The following is a 21058-nucleotide window of genomic DNA, read 5'->3' on the forward strand; positions in this document are numbered from 1 at the left end:
CTTGAAATGCAACAAAATATCAAATTTATATTACAGGAAAACGTTTCCTAATAACTAGAATTCGGACAAATATCCCGTTGCTTGCAATGTGTGCGCGTTGCGAGTATAGCTTGTTTGGGAGGAGTGGTGGAGGACGCAATCCAGGTAAAACGATTGCGCATTTCTTATAGCAGAGAAATCTCCAGTATTAAGGTGTTGCTTTAACGATTACAATCCCCAATTTACAATGGAATTTTGTATATTACATTTCTCCAATAACATATTTAATGTGGCAGCAAGTGATATTTCTAACATTATTGCAGTTCACGTAGCCGTAGAATAGAATATAAACGCTGAACGACTACAAAACAACGTTAACCTGTCCGTACTGCTGTCGTACCAGAGACTGTACAGCCCTGAGTCAGTTTGTGACGTATGACTTCACGCATAACTATGCGCATCGAGGGTAACTTGATTTTTTCTTCAGTGGACACAAGCCCTAGCTCTACTAACAACCAAAGCAGTGACGGTTCCTCGGGGGAGGGAAGGGAGGAACGTCTTCCTCACAATTTTCTTCTTTTGAAAGTAAATACCAAATGAAATATATGCCTTGAAATTCGAGGAAGATTCAATAATTTTTAAGTTCACAGCTATAAGAAAACCTCGGTTGATCGAGTTTTAAACCACGCGTACTCATGTGCTGCTGGAAAACTGTGAGAAGGATGCGAGATTGTTTGTGTAGAGGAAAGCCAATCCATTCCTCCTTTACTGCAGTTAACACACACAGACAACAGCGCGCTAGCGGCCAGAGAAAGAAGCAGAGTTTTAAAGCAAGTAAATGAACGGATAGGGAGGAGATCCTCCTCTGAATCAGCGCATGGGCGGGAAATAGAAACCGACTGGTCTTGCAGCAAGCTCGCTACCGCTGCCATCTAACGATGCTGCGTTCAACCAGACTAGTCATCTAGGAGGAGACACAATAAAAACAGTTTTAACGCAAAGCTATGAAAGACACCATATAAACTTTTTTTTAATTATAAATCAAAATATATTATTCATTGCACTTTATATAAGCTATATTCATGATTTGAAACTTACGAAGATATCTGAAAGTTGAAGTTGGATTTATATAAAACAAAGAGGAAGTAGTTCTAAGTTAGTATCGCATATCTTTTTGGCCTCTGAAATTCATTTCCATTCATTGTCTACTAGACAGGACAACAGTCAAGTTGTCAGTTTTGTACAAATATATTTGAAATTGAAGGTACTGCAAACTACATTATTTTTAACATAAAAAAATTAATTGGCCACTGGCAGCTTTGAACAATAATGGTAATATGATTTTACAAGAACTGATATTCTTCAAAAGCATGTGATACTGAACTTGTAAAATGTACATATGGCAACACAGACCACGTGGGTGGGTGCAGTGTTCTCGCTTTCCTAACAGATTGTTTCCCATTCCCATTTCCATAAAACGGTTCCGATTACGTGTTAGTAGCTGGTCTCTTCCAACACGTGTGATGCTGTAGTGTGCATGAAAAATGCTGCGAGGTTGTGAATTTCCTTGTAATTGTTAATTTGCGCAATTATTCAACAATGAATGGAAGTGAAAACATATTATATTTTGGATAATTTAGGAAACTCAGTTTACAAAAACAGATTATTGCTATACAAAAGGGAAGGCCAACCCTAACACTACCTCGTCTTACATGTATGCATGTAGGCTAATTTGTAGCATGTTTCATTCAAGAAGGTGTCATTTTGCGCTGTTAACTTCTTTCTTCCTCTTAAGAAATATGCAGGAGCCGCCACTGAACCAAAGGAATGTGTGTGTACCAAATAACATGCATACAGCATAAATAGTTCCGGAGAAATATTTAAATAAAAATTGCGTGAAATTGTAATCAAAATTTGGTTTCATTTAAAACCTTGTGATTCAGAGATTTAAAATGACGTCATGGCAGCTGACAAGGCCATAAATGCGCACTGATTTTTATGTAACTTAATATATTTTTCGTATACCAAAAAGTATTTTGAACGAATATATTTAAAACACAAGTTAACGGAAATAATTATAATGAAAGTTTACTGTTATTTAAGAACCGTTCCACTAGAGCTTTAAAAATGACGTCACAGCAGCCAACAAGTCCATAAATACTCATTAAATTTTATGTAATATATTTTTAACGTGGAGGAGGGGAGAACTTGAAAATTTACTGGTTTTTCACAGTATAAAATCGTCCTCTTCCCTTAACTGTGGTAAAAATCTTATGTTAAGCCAGGAGCATACGTAAGGGGGAGGTTACCGGTTTGAACCCCGCTTGAACATTTTTTTAATTAAATATTTAGATTTTAGTGTTTTTTTAATCCATATCGGTTTTCCTTCTCTAATTTTTCACTGCCAGAGTAAAAAAAAATCTAAATAGACATAATAAGATATTTTGTCTTCCCATTTCTGCTTTAATAATAATCCCTGTGCTTGGTGCTGCGGCACGTTCGAATTATTACAATGCTATCTTTATTATAGAGCAGTGGCCGGCAGAAACTGCAGTTATGACGTAACAGCCAGTCAGGCCTCAAGAGCTTGGAAGAGCGAGCAGTTGAGTCGTATTACTGTTAACACGCACCAGCGCAGTGGCGTCAGTGCAGCAATGATACGACAGTTCTTGGAGATAAATTGATGGAATCACATTCCTGTATTTTGCTAGGGAATAACTACTCTGCGGTCATGATGGCAACATTCTTGGCAAATTCCCCGTCATTAAAAGAACGCATGTTCTTTGCAATGGCTAGTGAAATCCTATATCTTAAGCCTTAAGCTTACCATTGATTCACTGACAGTGTGTTCCACAGCTTCACTTAACGATTTATCTTTCAATTGCTGCACTAGTATTTGTCGATATTCTCCCCCATATTTGTCATAATCATTTGTGTGGCATACAGAATAATGGCATTGTATATTGAATTTCTTTACATGCTGAAACAGCTTGCCACAAATCAAACACTTCGCCATTCCTCCATACTCCATAACACAGTTTGATCTCGACAAAGCATTTAGCTTGGGCACGATAGTGACACAAAGTGATGGCGTGTTTCAAAAGTTGAAATATACTTTGCATACTACTCACCAAGTTAGGGCCTATATAGTTCAATCTATATATTGTGTAGGAAAATGTCTGTTAAAAACACTTTAACTGTCTTCAAGTTTCCGAGTAGACAAAGTGTTGTAGTACTGCTTAAATTATTTATTTCTATATTTGTATATTTTTAGCAGTTTTGGAGCCTCATTTACATAATGCGAACGCTTCTGCAGCTGGCTGTATTATGAATTTCGTATTATTATAAGTATATTAAATTTGATTACAAACCAAAATATTTTGTTACTTTGATTTATCACGGATGTACAGTTTTGTTTTCGTACAAATATATTGTAATTGTGCTGTTCCCATACTACCTCAGACGAATGGATCGCGCTCTGTCATTGCATAGGCGCCGTACCAACACTGTTCAGTTGAACCTTCTCTCCTCGCTGTGCTCAGTATGCAGAGATTGCCGAGCAAAGAGCGTGGCGGCTCCGTGGTGTGACGTCACAGAGCACGGAACATGCCGGTCACTGTTATAGAGAGACTTACCGCCTAGTGGCCGGTCTTGTAATAAAATGAAGCTCACAAATATAAAATTTAACTTGTGAAACATGCTGAAAAGGTTGCTTTTACAGTTCTGCTGTGCAGATGTTAAATATTGTGTATTGTCGATTTTAAACTAATTTTAAGCGGTATTCATTCGTTCGTTATTTTGAGTTCTAGCTTTAATGTGAAACATTAATTTAACCTGGTTTAACGTTTCGTGCATTTGACAGTTCAAGTTTTTAATATAAAGTATAATAATATTAATAAATATACCATAGTATAATAATAATAATAATAATAATAATAATAATAATAATAATAATAATAATAATAATAATACACAAAATTTAGAATACCGATAATGTAAATTGTAAGCAATTTTAAAAATGACAAAATTAATTTGAGAAAATTCTGCGTACGCCAATGTGTTAAGCACACACCTCATTACATTCACCAACAATATGTTTTATATTTTCAGTTAGTTATTTAACGATGCTGTATCAACGTTATTTAGCGTCGATGGAATTACTGAGGGCGCGTTAGCCACTCGATTACCTGAAATCCACACTATAATTAAAGGAAAACCTTGCAAAAACCTAATCAGTAATCATACCAAGAGAGTATTGAACCCAAGACCCAAAGCAGCTTCGAATCAGCAAACGCGCTACCGTCTAAGCTACGCTGGTAGCTTTCACCAATCATTTAATTAATATATGGATTTTATACGTTTAATCGTGTATTCTGACACAGATTCTTGATTTACTAAGGTGGTTCGATTGCTCAGATAATAGAAAGTGAATTGTTCTTACCGGTTCCTCGAACAGCTCTTTCAGTCTAGTCTCCACGTCTTTATCCTTCTTGCTTCTAATTAGCAGATAAATATTGTTGATATTTGAACAAGACCGAAGCAGTTTCTCCAAGAGCACTTTACCCATGAAGCCAGTACCCCCGGTTATGAAAATGTTAGCGGCCCTGTAGAACTCTTGGATCATAGAGCTTCTGTTCTCGTCCGTTGCCATGGCCAAAATGCCGAATTTAAGTTATAGATTCAACAGGTCCAATAACTTTCCTTTTGAAGAAGTCTATGGAAAAAGGGCATAAGACCAAAGAAACTTTTTCTACAAAACTACTGTTGATGCCCAATTATTCACGTAAGGGGAAAGTTATAACTTTCGTTAATACAATTTTATTATATTTTAACCTTTTTTCACCTTCAGAATATATAGGTCCTCTGGAAATAAAACTCTGCATTTTAATATACTCTATCTGTACATCACTACAGCAAGTGAATGTAATGTTTTTGTTAAAATAGAGCGTAACAATAATTAATAATAATTCAAATATTTGAGTAATTTATCATGTGAACGCTGCAAAAAAACTGTGTACAAATTGAGGGGTTTGCCGGAAAAATGGCGTATACGTCAATATGGTGAATTGAGATACAGGCAATCTAAGATTTTAAAACGCACCTGAATAAAATGTTATACAGATAGTGAACAAAATTATACATTAAATTAAAAATCTTAGCGAACATAAATGTTTTGTAGCATTTAGGCAATTTATATTATTAAATTTCCTTATATTTGTACCATATAAAACTTCGGTCTATACGCTCTTTATCCATATAATGATTTGCTTAGGGGATTTAATATAGATTTCAGATTTAAATGTCACACGAAATTGAAACAAAGATACATTTTATGACATTTATTATCTACTTCTAAAGTAATTTACATTATTTCAGATATACTGAGTAGACATTAATTACGCAAAGCAAAATTTATGAATATAACAGAAAAAGAAAATCTCCATTTTGTGTGAACATAAATAAATAAAATGTATTCTTTGTATAATCCTGATAACAATAAGCCCAAAAATCTGAATATTGTAACAAATCTCTTTATAGAACATAAAATATTTCCGTCTGAATCTATGAGTTTCATAAGTTTGTTTACTCTTAAAGCAAGGACAATAATGAATATAAAAAGCAGTCAAAGGAAACAACTGGACTGACTAAACTGAACTATATATATTTGCTTAGTCTCTACCGAGAGAAAACACATACAGTACAGTATGCGGTAACGCGCAGCACTAGCTCTACTTGTAGACTGACTGACTAAATCGCGCACGCACGCAGCCCTGTCCTGCAGGTATGTACAGTGCAATCAAAACAAAATTTCGATACTATAATTAGCGAATTATTCACTACATTTTAAACCGTTTTCCCGAAGAAGGGCGTAGAGGTCTATCCGCCTTTCTTCCGGCAAACCCCTCAATCATAACTTTAAAAAAAAAACTATTAGGTTTTAAAAATTATTAAAATAGCTTAGTGACGTAACCATAGTGTATGTGTATTAAACATGCAATATTTATTTCCAAAGGACTTGCAGATTCTAAGGGAAAACATTTTCAAAGAATGTAATTAAGTCTAGCGAAAGATGAGATTCCCCTGATATGGCTATATTTCAATCTCTATTTTAAGTAACAAGTACCAAAAGTATTTCAATTTAAATTGGATACAATGCTTTTGTTAAGTAAGAAAGGGATCTCTATTTTGCATTGACAGATTAAATATCACGACGACAAAATGTATAATCAAGATCTTCTGTTTTACATGTTTTGCAACAAAATTAGCTATTATTATTGTTTTGCGTACCGGTATTTAATTTTATATTTTATTTTGTAGATCTATTACTTAAAAAGCCATACAGAAATGAATTAATCTATTAATCGTATAAATAGGATGTTAAAGTTTCGTTTTCTACACTGCATACGAATAAGCTATATCTTTAATAATAATCTGCAATCTTTGACATTCCTCTTCATTTATAAATTGTACCATTTAAGAATATAATCGTAATTGAATTCGGTATGGCATAGTTGCGCCCCGCGGTCAATTGGGAGGCCTAGGCATGGCATAATTGCGTCCCGAAGAAATCAGGTAGCAGAATGGACATGGCATAGTTGCGCCCCGATGGACATAGTACACACGAAAGTGATTGTCATAAAATAAATAAATTACTTTAAAATATTACAGTGATAGCCTAGCGTATGATCAATTTTTCTATTTAAAATAACACTTTTTTATTGATCGCACATAATAAATGAACTGCATTTTTTGTTTCTACATCGAAATCTTAACCCTACGGTACAGGGTTTCGAAAATTGAAACTTAGCACCATTGTGAATTATTAACTCTTCACCCTTTTCACTAAACTTAACATTCATTTTAAATTAACCTCACTATACGCCACAGACGGTGTGAAAAATCACTAATAAAATGTCAAGACTGCTAAGGCCCCATATTCCAACGGCTCACTCATTTTAATATATCTGTTAATAAAGTACTGCCAACTTCATGGTGTTCATTTTAACAGTAGGCTATTGATAGTCACTACATAAACAGTAGAAAAACAGTTAATAAAGTCCTGCCAACTTCATGGTGTTCATTTTAACGGTAGGCTATCAATAATCACTGCATAAACAATAGAAAATCAGTTAATAAAATCCTGCCACTTTAACGGTATCGATAATGAATATTAAATCGAATAAGAAAACAATAAGGTTGGTTGTGTCTTTTTCTCTACCCATTTCATCGGGGTGCAACTATGCCATGCCCTTTTCTCTACCTGATGGAAACGGGGCGCAACTATGCCCACAAAACAGGGACCCTTTTTATATGCTGCATTTTATCTGACCGTGGGGCGCAACTATGCCCTGCCCATTAAATTAGTACACATTCGCATAAAATAGCTATCCGTATAATGTAAACATTTATCGTATTATTTTTCTATTTAAAAAAAAGTGACATGCAAAAGTGACGTAAATATTGAAACATAATGGTTAGCAATGAGATTCTTAGATTCAGGATTATGCTCAGGTAACGAAGAGTTGAAACACAACACGTTTGAAATGGTGGGTGAGTCGGAAGTTTACCGTGTACATGTAGTACAGTACTGGAACTGCCGAATACCTCTACAATAACGATCGTTATAGAAGACATCGTTACCTGACTATAAAATACACTTCCGGGAATTAGCTCATATGACCACAAATAATAATACACTTGATATAATTATAAACAAATCTTGTTACAAAAACCTATGTGCGTTTCTCCAAGGATGATTTTTCACCTTATGATTTTATAAGGTTCAATTAATATTTCCGGATAGAAAATGAAGAATTGTGGCTGCAATCATTTTTTTTTTTTTTCGCAGAAGTCAATTCTTGAAAAATAAAATGAACAGGTATTTTAACTGCATGTCTTCAAAGGATTTAAGTGAAGTCTGTAAGTTATCCAGTTTTTATTTCATACAAACTCATTTTCTGCCCCAAAATTACGACTGTATTGGGAGAATGTAGATTACTGCCAAGACTTGAACAATGTCGACACAATGCGATTTAGCAAACCACCAGCAGAATGATGATCGGGTCTCAATTTTGGCTTCTGGTCACAACGAAGAGAAGGAACATATTTTTACTGTAAAGTTTTATCAAGGCAGTGGAAGATGGAATAAACGGCCATATTGCCGGACACTATTACAGTTTGAAAGTAAACTAGAAAAGCACGAAAACCGTTTCTGAGAAGTTGCTAGATTTATGTCGAAGTTTTTGGCTTTAGTATTTTGGCAACAATTTTCTTTTGTTAGATTAATCCTTTCTCTTGTCTTTGTGCCAGGATGCTAGAACATCTTATTGTCCTTTGGTTAATAACAATGAAGCTGAATATCACTGTTATTTTGTGTCTGTATTTGTTATATATGTTTTTACTTTTTGTTTTTTCTTTCTTGCATCATTTAATATGTTACAGTGTTAAACTAATTTTTATTATTTTTAATTTCTACTTGTATGTTCAGTTGTTTTTATGTCATATTCATTCTGTCACTCGTTATTACTGTAGATTAATTGCATTAATGTATAATTTTTCTTGTAGTTGTATTGCATTTCTGGTGGTGTGAAAGAGAAGGCTAGATGTCCCTAACTCACCAGAAATAAATAAATAAATAAATAAATAAATAAATAAATAAATAAATAAATAAATAAATAAGTAAAGTAAATAAATAAGTAAATAAGTAAGTAAATAAATAAATAAATAAATAAATAAATAAATAAATAAATAAATAAATAAATAAATAAATAAGTACCCCTGTTCAAACGCTTCAAGACGTTCTGGACAAATATCATCAAAGATGACTTCAATCCTGGAATTACTGACGAATCTGTACTAACCGAATTGGAGAGGGAGAGAGAGAGAGAGAGAGAGAGAGAGAGAGTCTAATGCCTACCCACTTCACTTTACGTGATTCGGGTTCTGCATACTGCAGATAGATGGCAGGACTGCGACCCATTTTCAAATAGCACACCACTTCTGCGGGCCACGTTATGCATGATGTGTAACTGTGAAGAGTTATGTCGTATACTAGGGTGAGTGTATGTTAAGTGTTCGTGTAAGTGTAGTGTAGTGTAAGGAATGGGTGAGGAAGATGATGAAGGTGAGGAAGGGAGAAGGATTCAGTCAGGAATTAAATCCTTTCATTTGCCACTGAGAAGTAGATCACTGATCTTCCTAGAGATGATTATAGAGAATTATTAGAGCTTATGTTATATACTTGAAAGGAGTTCCTCAAAGAGAAATAAATTTTATGAAAGCAGAAGTAATACACTGTGCAAAATTTATGAATCGTCTGATTTAAGGTCTGAAAATCTTTCTTTTTCGGAGTAGTGCATTTCGTTTAACTTCTCGTGAACTAAATGGACCCAAGGAAATCTGTATTTTCGGAGTGAAGTTTTACATCAGAATTTGGTTCTCATCACGTCTTGAAATATCTGCCCCGAAGAATTACCTTCTCTTAGCGTGACATTTACTGGTTTCTTGAGACAGAATTTGTCTTGGTGCCCTGAAGAAGCTCAAATGACACTTCTGGTACCTTTCAGAGGAACTAATTGGCTTTCCTTTCTTTGATGACTCAATCTCGGTTGAAGAAAATAGGAAGATGGTACTGGGATTAGATACGTCTCCTATTTCGGAAGATCTGCAGAAGCGAATCTGTCTTCCTGACCATGACATCCGAGTGAAAGAGATTCCTGACTTCGGGACAAGGAATACAAAGAAGTTCTCTGAAGCTCTTTCCTTAAACAGCTATTTCCTGAAGGAGGACCCCGAAACTTGGTCTGATAACCCATTATATTGTGAACTCCAAAGATCCGTGGCCAAACTACGTGTCACCAATGATACTTCTGGGAGAGGAGTGGCTCTCACGCAGGAGTACAATGAATTGCGCACCAAATCGGAAGAGTAATCTCAGTTCATCCTTCAAGTAGTGGCACAGCACCCTAAGGTTCTTCCGTCCATTACTAAGGCAGCTATCACCAAACAGATTTAAAACGTCAATCACCATCAGCTTCAACTCTTCATCATTGCATTTTAAATTAAATTGTATGTCAATTTTGCATTTGGAATGAAACAAAATTTGTTTGCTTAAGTATTATTTTTATTAATTTCTTTAGTTTTGAACTGTAATTATTGCAGTTATATAGCTATATCATAAGGCTAAAAAGTTGAGCACATTCTAAATATTATTGTAAACCCAAAAAAAGATATTGTGGAGTGTTTTTACATCACATGGAACCAATGTAGGAGGCACCCGTCAATATTCCTTCGAATTTAAAATTTCACTCCACATAAGGACCACCTAGTGGACCTATAACCCTAGTGGACCTATAAGCCCATCTTCCTTAAAAAGCTTTATTGCAACAAGATTCTGATTTCGTTGCGTAATAAAAAAACACTGGACCCATAATTATTTACGTTGATTTTTTTCTGATATCAATTAGAGTGGTTTGACGTCACTGCGACAACTATTTGACGTTGATTTATTAAAGTCTAGGAGAAACAAGTAGCCTTGAGCAAATTTCCATGACCTTTCCATAAATGAATGCAATCAACAGTGATTTGCATTCGAACTGGCCTTATGAAACAACGTCCAGGACCACACTCGAAGTGTCGGCCTGGTTGGCTCAGTTGGTATAGCGCTAGCCTTCTATGTCGGAAATTGCGGGTTCGATCCTGGGCCAGGCCGATGGCATTTAAGTGTGCTTTAATGTGACAGGCTCATGTCACTAGATTTACTGGCATGTAAAAGAACTCCTGCTGGACAAAATTCCGGCACACCGGCGACGCTGATATAACCTCGGCAGTTGCGAGCGTCGTTAAATAAAACATAACACATATTCAACACTCGAAGTTCGTGTTAAGAACATATGCGATTACGATCCAAAATTGTTAAATTTATACCAGTAGATGTGAACTAATATAGAAATAAAGTTTGTCTTTATCAGTAAAAAGTATTGTGTATTATAATCGCGTAATTATTCCTAAGATGCTGAATGAAACATGCATTTGTTTTCTAAAATAATTTCAGGATTATTATTATTATTATTATTATTATTATTATTATCATTATTATTGTTATTATTATTATTATTATTATTATTATTATCATTATCACTATTATTATTATCACTATTATTATTATTATTATTATTATTATTATTATTATTATTATTATTATTATTATTATTGTCAAGAACTATTATGTCATTTACGAAAATGTTAAATTAACAAGTGATATAAATGTTGTTATACTGTAATACTTAATATACCGGTACAAGACACGTTTTTAAAAACAGTCTTTTTGAGAAACCAATCCTTAGCATAGTATAAATGAAAATTTCCTTCCTATGTATTTTGTTGCTTTGCGCATAGCTTTTTCACAGATAATCATTTTACATGGTAATATTTTGATCCCATTATTTTTTAACACTTTTAGAAATAGCTATAGGCTACTATAAACTTCTTTATATTACAGATCTCAGTTGTAACAAGTGTAAGGCCGGGAATACACGGGCGCGCTGCGTCGGTAATGCAACAAGGGTCGAACAGAATTCGAGGCTTCGTTCGCTCGTTTGTACGCGATTTCAAGCACGCACTGCGGCAAGAACGCGCACACCTCGAATGCCGCGCAGCGATCCGTTCCCTGTCGGTTTTTCTAGCGAACACAAAGGGGTTCGTTGCCGTTTATCCCGTGAAGCGCTCACACCCCAAGCATGGAGTGGTCTGAAGTAGACTGGACCTCATAAATTATGCCCTGTCTTGTGGAATCCTGGTGATATTGACTATTATAATGAAAACAACGGAACGTGCCAGTAATCACACAAGATGAGACAGGGCTTCAAAACGAGCGAAAAAGCAGGATGATAGTGCAGAATTACTGACAGACGCTGTTGGAATTATGCAAGCCGCTGCTGGGACGTTAATTTTTTTAATTGATTATTTTACGACGATCTATCAACTACTAGGTTAGGCCGTATTTAGCGTCGATGAATATTGTGATAGCGAATTGGCAATTGATGAGATGAGGCCGAGGATTTGCCATAGATTACTTGACGTTCGTCTTACGGTTGAGGAAAACCTCAGAAAAACACAATTAGGTAATCAGTCCAAGCAGCAATCGAACCCATGCTTGAGTGCAATTCCGGATCAGCAGGCAAATGCGCTACCGCGTGAACCACGCCGAAGGTTTCTGAGGGGTTAAAGATTACTGTTGAACAATGTGAAGTCAAATCATTTTGTACTTTATTTTAACGAAAATGATAGCATATCGTGCGATTACTAGGAAAAGAATTCAGCAAGCTATATTTGACATTCAGGTGAAAGAAAACGTTTAATGTCTTCTGTTTTTTCTTATTATTAGTTTTAACGAATTGAATAACAGGGCAGATAAGACGTTCAGCGGCGGAACCGCATTATGAATTTATTGCATAGGTTTATGATTGTTTTCTGATGACAAAAGATACGGGATAAATATAAATAACAAAATAAACTATCTTAAGCAATTTGAATAACATTGTAGCCTATTTTAAACAAAGTTAGAAGTTAATAAATTTATAATTACTTTCAGAAATGTAATTAACATGAAATGTGTATTACATTTCTGAAAGTAATTATAAATTTATTAACTTCTAACTTTGTTTAAAATAGCCTATTACTGTAAATGTGTAAACTGCTTCTATTAAAGAAAATGTTGAACAAGCCATATAAAACCCCAACGAATAGTAATGCAGAAATTAACTCCATTCAGTTCACTCAACACTGGTATTAGCACCGATTTTTCAGGATTTATTTAATTCTCTTTTTTCCTCAACAATTTCTCAACGTTTGGAACTAATGTTTGTATAGTGCATAATGTTACAGCATATTTTAAGTTGTGATTCGATACTTGGCTTCCATGACATGGCTTGTTTATCTTCATCATACGAAAAAATTACTGTTCGCACAGATATGTGAATCCGAAAATGCATGTCTATACAATCGGGGAAATCTAACACATGGAAAGTGCATATAAAAAGTCAGATAACTTCTTTTATTTTGATATTTGCCCTTCAATTCACTATCGTAAAGTAAATCAATAAGTTTCAATTACAAATAATAATCGAAAATCAAATTGCAAATTTTCCTAGTGTTTAAATCTAGAATCAAATTCCTGGCACAGATCGCATGATGTGTGAATATATTCTTCGAAATTCAAATTCTTAAGAAACTAGTAGGCCTATATCGTTGTTAAATTTGAAAAACGTGCTGTAACTTAACCTTTTAGTTAAGCTGACGTTCCACAATCAGAGGTGGTTTCATATTAAACGCCTTCACTCTGTCATAACTGTGTAATAATCTTGTTCTTACCTTGTCGAAAACAACTTAAAGCATTCAGATAATTCCATTAAGAATGCAAATTCACAAATCCATTTTTTCATTTTTCACTTATGTTACAGGCTTTTCTTTTTTCTCCGTGAACGATGATGTTTTCTCTCTCGGTTCAAAGAACCTATCCAATAATTTGTCACGACTTAGTCACCGCACTCTACTATAATATGACAGATCGCCATAGGCCTACTCACATTCGTCAAGAAAGACCTAAATTGACGATGAGTGAGAACTTTCGATCTAATTGTGAAGGTGGTTTTTCCAACTGGGCTACTTTCATAACTTACTTACTTATTGGCTTTTAAGGAACCCGGAGGTTCATTGCCGCCCTCACGTAAGCCCGCCATTGGTCCCTATCCTAAGCAAAATTAATCCAGTCTCTATCATCATATTCCACCTCCCTCAAATCCATTTTAATATTATCTTCCCATCTACGTCTCGGCCTCCCTAAAGATCTTTTTCCCTCCGGCCTCCCAACTAACACTCTATATGCATTTCTGGATTCGCCCATACGTGCTACATGCCCTGCCCATCTCAAACGTATGTATTTTATGTTCCTAATTATGTCAGGTGAAGAATACAATGCGTGCAGTTCTGTGTTGTGTAACTTTCTCCATTCTCCTGTAACTTCATCCCTCTTAGCCCCAAATATTTTCCTAAGAACCTTATTCTCAAACACCCTTAACTTATGTTCCTCTGTCAAAGTGAGAGTCCAAGTTTCACAACCATAAAGAACAACCGGTAATATAACTGTTTTATAAATTCTAACATTCAGATTTTTTGACAGCAGACTGGATGATAAGAGCTTCTCAACCGAATAATAACAGGCATTTCCCATATTTATTCTGTGATTAATTTCTTCCCGAGTATAATTTATATTTTTTACTGTTGCTCCCAGATATTTGAATTTCTCCACCTCTTCAAAAGATAAATTTCCAAATTTTATATTTCAATTTCGTACAATATTCTCGTCACGAGACATAATCATATACTTTCTCTTTTCGGGATTTACTTCCAAACCTATCTTTTCACTTGCTTCCAGTAAAATTTCCGTGTTTTCCCTAATCGTTTGTGGATTTTCTCCTAACATATTCACGTCATCCGCATAAACAAGCAGCTGATGTAACCCGTTCAATTCCAAACAATCTCTGTTATCTTGGACTTTCCTAATGGCATATTCTAGAGCAAAGTTTTTTCTTCTTATATTATTACATTATACTATCCTGTAACACAATGAAATTAAAAAGAGTGACGAGGATTTTAACCTGAAACGTAGATATATGAATTCCGACGTTCTTCCGAATGAGCTATTGGGGCACAAGTAAAGAAGCATATGCTGAAAATTTGGTCAAATCCTCCTCCAAGAAGTCCTGATGATTTGTGGAAGGTCGTCCAGGATGCCTGGGATGCCTTAGCTGATAACTGAAAAGGCTAGTCGATTCCATATGCACTCGACTGCAATATGTAATCGAGATGGGAAGAAGATTAAATATTGAGTCTTGGATTTTTTTTAAGTTTTAATTGTTTGTATTTTGTAAGGCAGATACCAATAAATTTGTTTTGTATGCCGCGAAAGATTTTTTGTCGAGAATATAATTTTTCTTCCTTTCCATTTGCAGGCATATTGTCATAATAAAATAATAATGATGAAGTAATGGCATAACACGTTCATGAACGTGATGTAATTACTTAAACAATCATAAAAGGGACAGGAGCAATTATAATTTCTCTCTCTCTTAAAAACAACAAAAATACAAAAAAAAAAAAAAAAAAAGCACTAGGCTGTGTTTGAACGCACGATCTCACGAATACCGGACGGAAACGCTACCATTACGCTGCAAAAATAATATCCAGAACACTTTAATTATAACTGTAGATATAAGACAACGTGGTCCAACAACATGTAATATCGGGTCTCCGAGATACCCGAAGAGAATTTAATTTCTAGAGAGCAGCCACTTTTTCTTTGACAGCTGAGCATCGAGTGGGACTGTCGCAGTCCTTGCAAGAGAATGGATCCGAGCCCTTGCACTGTGCAAGTAACACTCGCTCCAAGCACCGAAGCCAATGTTCTTATTTCGAAGGTTTTAATTTGAAAAAATGTAGAAGCTTGTGTGAGGAGGAAGATGTTGGTTAGTGGCTCATTTTTCAGGGCTCGGATTGTTTTCGAGTTTTAGTAATTGTAAGGAGAATATTAAGTAATCACATGAATTCTTGGCCTCATCTGGCCAAATACCATCTTCCCATCGCCAAAACCTTAGACGCTAAATAACCTAGCAGTTGATTCATATAGACTACAATGAAACAAAATAATCGTTTTACTTCTTGATGTGCAACCACTTATTTTTCGTTGGATGGAAATTTTTTGTTTTATGTTTATCATGTTGTGCTTCATGCTTGGAGGGAATTCTAGAAAGAAAGCTCTATGTCTACTAGAAGATATATTTCGGGAGATGACAGGAGACTACGGAATATGCATACACGGCACAAAATTATCTCACTTTATGTTTGCAGACGACATAGTAAGCTAGTAATTGTCACAACACCAGACACACATTACGGAGCTAAAAAGCCTGAGCTCAGAAATAGGCCTAAAAATGAACCTAACAAAACTAAGTAAAGATTAATTTTTGGTCTTACAGAATATATCTGTATGGTAACAATAGTTATTAGAGTAGAAAAATTCGCTCCGGCACCGGGGATCGAACACGGGTTCTTGGTTCTACGTACCAAGTGTTCTAACCACTGAGCTACGCCGAAGTTCAATCCACAACACCGGATCGAACCCCCCTCCTCTATTGTTTTCCCTTTGTGGCCCGACTCCAAGTTTGACATGTATGTTGACATATATTAAGTCAACTGTCATTATACAAGGAGCGCACTCAATTGAGTGACCTGGTGGCCGCGAATCCACAGTATTTTGCACTGTTAGGTGAAGAATCTACGTAAGGATTAATTGTTGGTCCTACAGAATATATCTGTTATGGTAACATTAAGTAGAGGAGTTAATAACTATTGTTACCAACAAAACAAGGTTTATGACAAATAGCAGAGAAGTAGACATAACATTACCAAATAACGAACCTCTGAAATATGTCCAAGAAATTGCATACTTGGGTGAAATAATTTCCTTTAAGAACACAATGGACAAAGTAATAACACGAGCCATCTCAACAGCTTGGTCAAAATTCTGTTCTCTAGGTTCATACTCTTGTTTAACGAAGAAGCACAGGAAAGCAATAAGAATATATCCAAAAAAAAATGGAAAGAAAACTTTTCGGGATAACATTGAAAGACAGAAAGCAGAACCACGAAATAGAGAAGAGAACAGGATTAAAAGACGTCGCGACTACAGGAACCTTCTTAAAATGGAGGTGGCAGAACACATCATGAGACAACACCCCAGCAGGTGCACATAGAGTGACTGTTTGGGACCCCAGAACAAGACGAGGGAACGCCGGTAGGTAGAGAACCCACTGGACAGAAGAACTCAGGACCTTCGGCAGCAAGTGGACCACGATATCGAAAGAGAGAAGAAACTTTAACCAGCAAATGCATACATCTATCAGAACAACAACAAATTAGGCTGATCTTTCCCGGACTGGTTAACCGGGACAGCAGAAACTAGCTTCCTTTGAAGAAGAAGCCCTTGCCCAATTGGTTTTCACACGGGTTAATTGTAATTGCAACTTGGTCACATTGAATTCCGACGCTAAAAAACAAACAGTAATAAATTAATATAGTTAAATAAAACACATCTTACCTAAAATAATTTGCTACAATATTTACATAAGTTTCATCCTTTTTCTAATGAAATTTGTACGGAGACTTTATTTCACTCAGACCCAAACTGCTCACTGTGTACATTTTATTTCTGTACTAAATTTATACAGATTTATGTACGGTAATTAATGCCTTCACCTATTTATTCGCATGTGCATTTAACTGCAGCATGTATTTATCTGTATTCTTAGGATGACCAAAACCTACAAGAAGCTAAGTCACTCCAACGCCATCTTTTCTTGGTTCACTACGAGAGACTGGAAATTCACCAACGACAACGTTCAAGGCTTGTGGAGTAAGATGGACGCAAATGACAGAAGACTGTTTGACTTCAACATAGCTGGATTGGACTGGGAGGAGTATCTTCACAATTATGTCAGGGGCATCAGGCTATACATCATCAAGGACGATCTCTCTACTATTCCCGAGGGATTAAAGAGAAACAAAAGGTACTGCACTAGATAAACATTTTATGCGACAGTCACTGCAGTGCAGTTATTGAATATTAGTAATTTTATCACTGAATCTGAAGAACACATAAAATTAATAATAGGAACTCGATAACTAAGAAAGGAATGACGACGACGGAGGCGATGACTACGGAAAGAATGAGGATGACGACAGAGGCGATGACTATAGCAGAAATGCCAAAGACAATGACGACGGAGGCAATGACTACGGAAGGAATGACGATGACGACGCTGAAGGCGATGACTACGGAAGGAATAACGACGACGCCGATGGTGATGAGTACAGAAGGAACGACGACGACGCTGAAGGCTATAACTACGGAAGGAATGATTTCGATGACGAAGGCGATGACTATGGATGGAATGACGACGAGACCGCAGGTGATGACTGCGGAAGAAACGACGACCATGCCGAAGGCGATAACTGCGGAAGGAATGACGACAATGACGGGGGCGATGACTATGGAAGGAATGACGACGATGACTGAGGCCATGACTACGGAAGGAATGACGACGATGACTGAGGCCATGACTACGGAAGGAATGACGACGATGACTGAGGCCATGACTACGGAAGGAATGACGACGATGACAGGCCATGACTACGGAAGGAACAACGACGACAGTATAATAATTACGAGGAAGAAGAGGACTATTTGCACAGTATTATCGGCAAAAACAAGTATTATGTGAACAAAAACGACGGAAAAAACGAGTACTACGTGATCAATAACGGCGGCAAAAGACAGGAGTACATGAACAATTACAACTGTGACGATGACGACTATATGAACAATAACGACGGCAAAAACGAGGATTACGTGAACAATAACGACGGCAAAAAGAAGGACAACGTGAACAATAACGACGGCGAAAATGAGAACTATGTAACAATAACGACAACGAAGACAAGGACTATGTTAAATGTAACGACGAAAAAGAGGGCTATATGAACAATAACGAGGACTAAGACGAAGACTACGTGAACAATAACGACGGGAAATGCGAATACGTGAACAATAACGATGAAGAAGAGGACTAAGTAAACAATAACGATGACGAAAATGAGGAGTACGTGAACAAAAACAACGACGAAGACGAGGACTGCGTGGACAATAATGACTACGAAAACGATAACAACGAAGACGAGGACTACAGGAACAAGAAAGACGAAGGCGAGGACTACAGAAACAGTAACAACCAAGACGAGAATTAAATAAATGTAACTATGTCGAAAAAGACGGACTACTGAAGCAATAGCGACAACGAAAACTAGGACAAGAGAAGCAATATTGACAACGAAGACTAGGACAAGGAAAGCAATAATGATGGCGAAGACTATGAAAAGGGAAGCTATAGTGACGGCGAAGACTAGGACAAGGGCAGCAATAGTGACGGCGAAGACTAGGACAAGGAAAGCAAAAGTGACGGCGAAGACTAGGACAAGGGAAGCAATAGTGATGGCGAAGACTAGGACAAGGGATGCAATAGTGACGGCGAATACTAGGATAATGGAAGCAATAGTGACAACGAAGACTAGGACAAGGGAAGCAATAGTGATGGCGAAGACTAGGACAAGGAAAGCAATAGTGATGGCGAAGACTAGGACAAGGAATGCATTAGTGACGGCGAATAGTAGGATAATGAAAGCAATAGTGACAAAGAAGACTAGGACAAGGTAAGCAATAGTGACAACGAAGCCTAGGACAAGGGAAGCAATAGTTACAACGAAGACTAGGACAATGGAAGCAATAGTGACAACGAAGACTGGGACAAGGGAAGCAATAGTGACGGCGAAGACTAGGACAAGGAAAGCAAAAGTGACGGCGAAGACTAGGACAAGGGAAGCAATAGTGATGGCGAAGACTAGGACAAGGGATGCAATAGTGACGGCGAATACTAGGATAATGGAAGCAATAGTGACAACGAAGACTAGGACAAGGGAAGCAATAGTGATGGCGAAGACTAGGACAAGGAAAGCAATAGTGATGGCGAAGACTAGGACAAGGAATGCATTAGTGACGGCGAATAGTAGGATAATGAAAGCAATAGTGACAAAGGAGACTAGGACAAGGTAAGCAATAGTGACAACGAAGCCTAGGACAAGGGAAGCAATAGTTACAGCGAAGACTAGGACAAGGGAAGCAATAGTGACAACGAAGACTAGGACAAGGGAAGCAATAGTGACAACGATGACTGGGACAAAAGCAGCAATAGTGACGTTGAAGACTAGGACGAGGGAAGCAATAGTTACAACGAAGATTAGGACAAGGGAAGCAAAAGTGACAACGAAGATGAGGACAAGGGAAGCAATAGTGACGGCGAAGTCTATGATTCTCTGTACAACATGGAATTTGTCCTCCAAATAAAAATAACGAATGTCACTGATTTCGAAGTTTTCGACACAAAACTAACAAAATTCTATCTATTGGTTCTTTTTTCGATGGGGGTTAGTCCGCGAACATATATAATTTGGAAACGTATTTCAATATCTACATATTGCATCATGATGAATTAGTCCGTCATTCACACCTCTCTCAGAATTTTGTCATCATTGCCAGATATAGTGCACTTCAATAATGTCATCGGAGCCTCATGGTCTCTGATGTCAGTTTATTTCATCATTAGAATCCTATAGTGTGAAGTCTCGTAGGGTAAGCAAATCACTTGTGTAACTTCCTACACAGTTATATAGTTTTTGAACTTAGGTACTACATATGCAGTATTATCTATGCAATGGAGTCTAAATACAGGAATAGTAATGCCTCGTAACTAAGTTAAAATACAACTTCAATTGGGAGTTCAAATCAAGTAACCTTCCCCTTGAGTACGCCTCTGGTTACACTACATTCACTGGGAATTCGTGTGGCGAATGGTGTCAATAGCCGTTCACTTGTATAGTTCATTGAATGATACATTTCAAATTAAACTCTTATTTTGCAAATATTCCGCAATATAAAAATAATTCTCCCTAGCATCGCTTTTCAATGATCTGCCAGCAACTCTAGGTTTACACCCTATACCTTAATTGGCATTTAATTACAAATAAGAAGGAACTAAATGTATAAAGGAAGATAATAAAATTTTCAGAATTTATCTTTGAAAAGGAGTTAGAAGGAGATTTTAAACAAATTCAAGAAAATTATCATTACAAAAAATGTTAAGATTAGCACGCCCAAAGGAAATAGGCAATTTAAACTACTAAAAAGATACGTAGGTGGATAAGGGGTAGACTAATAAGAAATGAAAACTCAGCTCAAACCTGCAATTTCTAAACACTCAGACTCACAAAGTACAGTCGGTAATGTTTAAAACGTACTTGATGCGAGGCGAGGTGTGTCAGAGAGGGGCTTTAGAATACAACTGACCCACACCACCACGTCCTGCGCAGTACCGATAAGTGATCTGTGGCGCAGGTTCTTTTCTATCTTTCA

The 21058-nt window shown here is 36.5% G+C and overlaps 1 protein-coding gene across 4 annotated transcripts in view; it reads right to left on the reverse strand.

The window, feature by feature from the left end:
• Positions 1-21058, reverse strand: part of LOC138706260 (fatty acyl-CoA reductase wat-like) — a 235414-nt gene that overhangs the window by 26806 nt on the left and 187550 nt on the right. Inside the window, exon 1 of one of the 4 annotated variants that reach the window (XM_069835337.1) lies at positions 4421-4690. The exons of 1 other annotated variant lie outside the window; for it this stretch is intronic. In XM_069835337.1, coding sequence (XP_069691438.1) covers positions 4421-4630 — 210 coding nt within the window. In that variant the 5' untranslated portion in view covers positions 4631-4690. Of the gene's footprint in view, positions 1-4420; positions 4705-21058 lie in introns of those variants that run through there. 2 more of the 4 variants (XM_069835333.1, XM_069835335.1) reach the window with 2 other exon arrangements.

This window comes from Periplaneta americana, chromosome 9 (genome assembly GCF_040183065.1).
Source record: "Periplaneta americana isolate PAMFEO1 chromosome 9, P.americana_PAMFEO1_priV1, whole genome shotgun sequence".
NCBI classification, from domain to species: Eukaryota; Metazoa; Arthropoda; class Insecta; order Blattodea; family Blattidae; genus Periplaneta; species Periplaneta americana.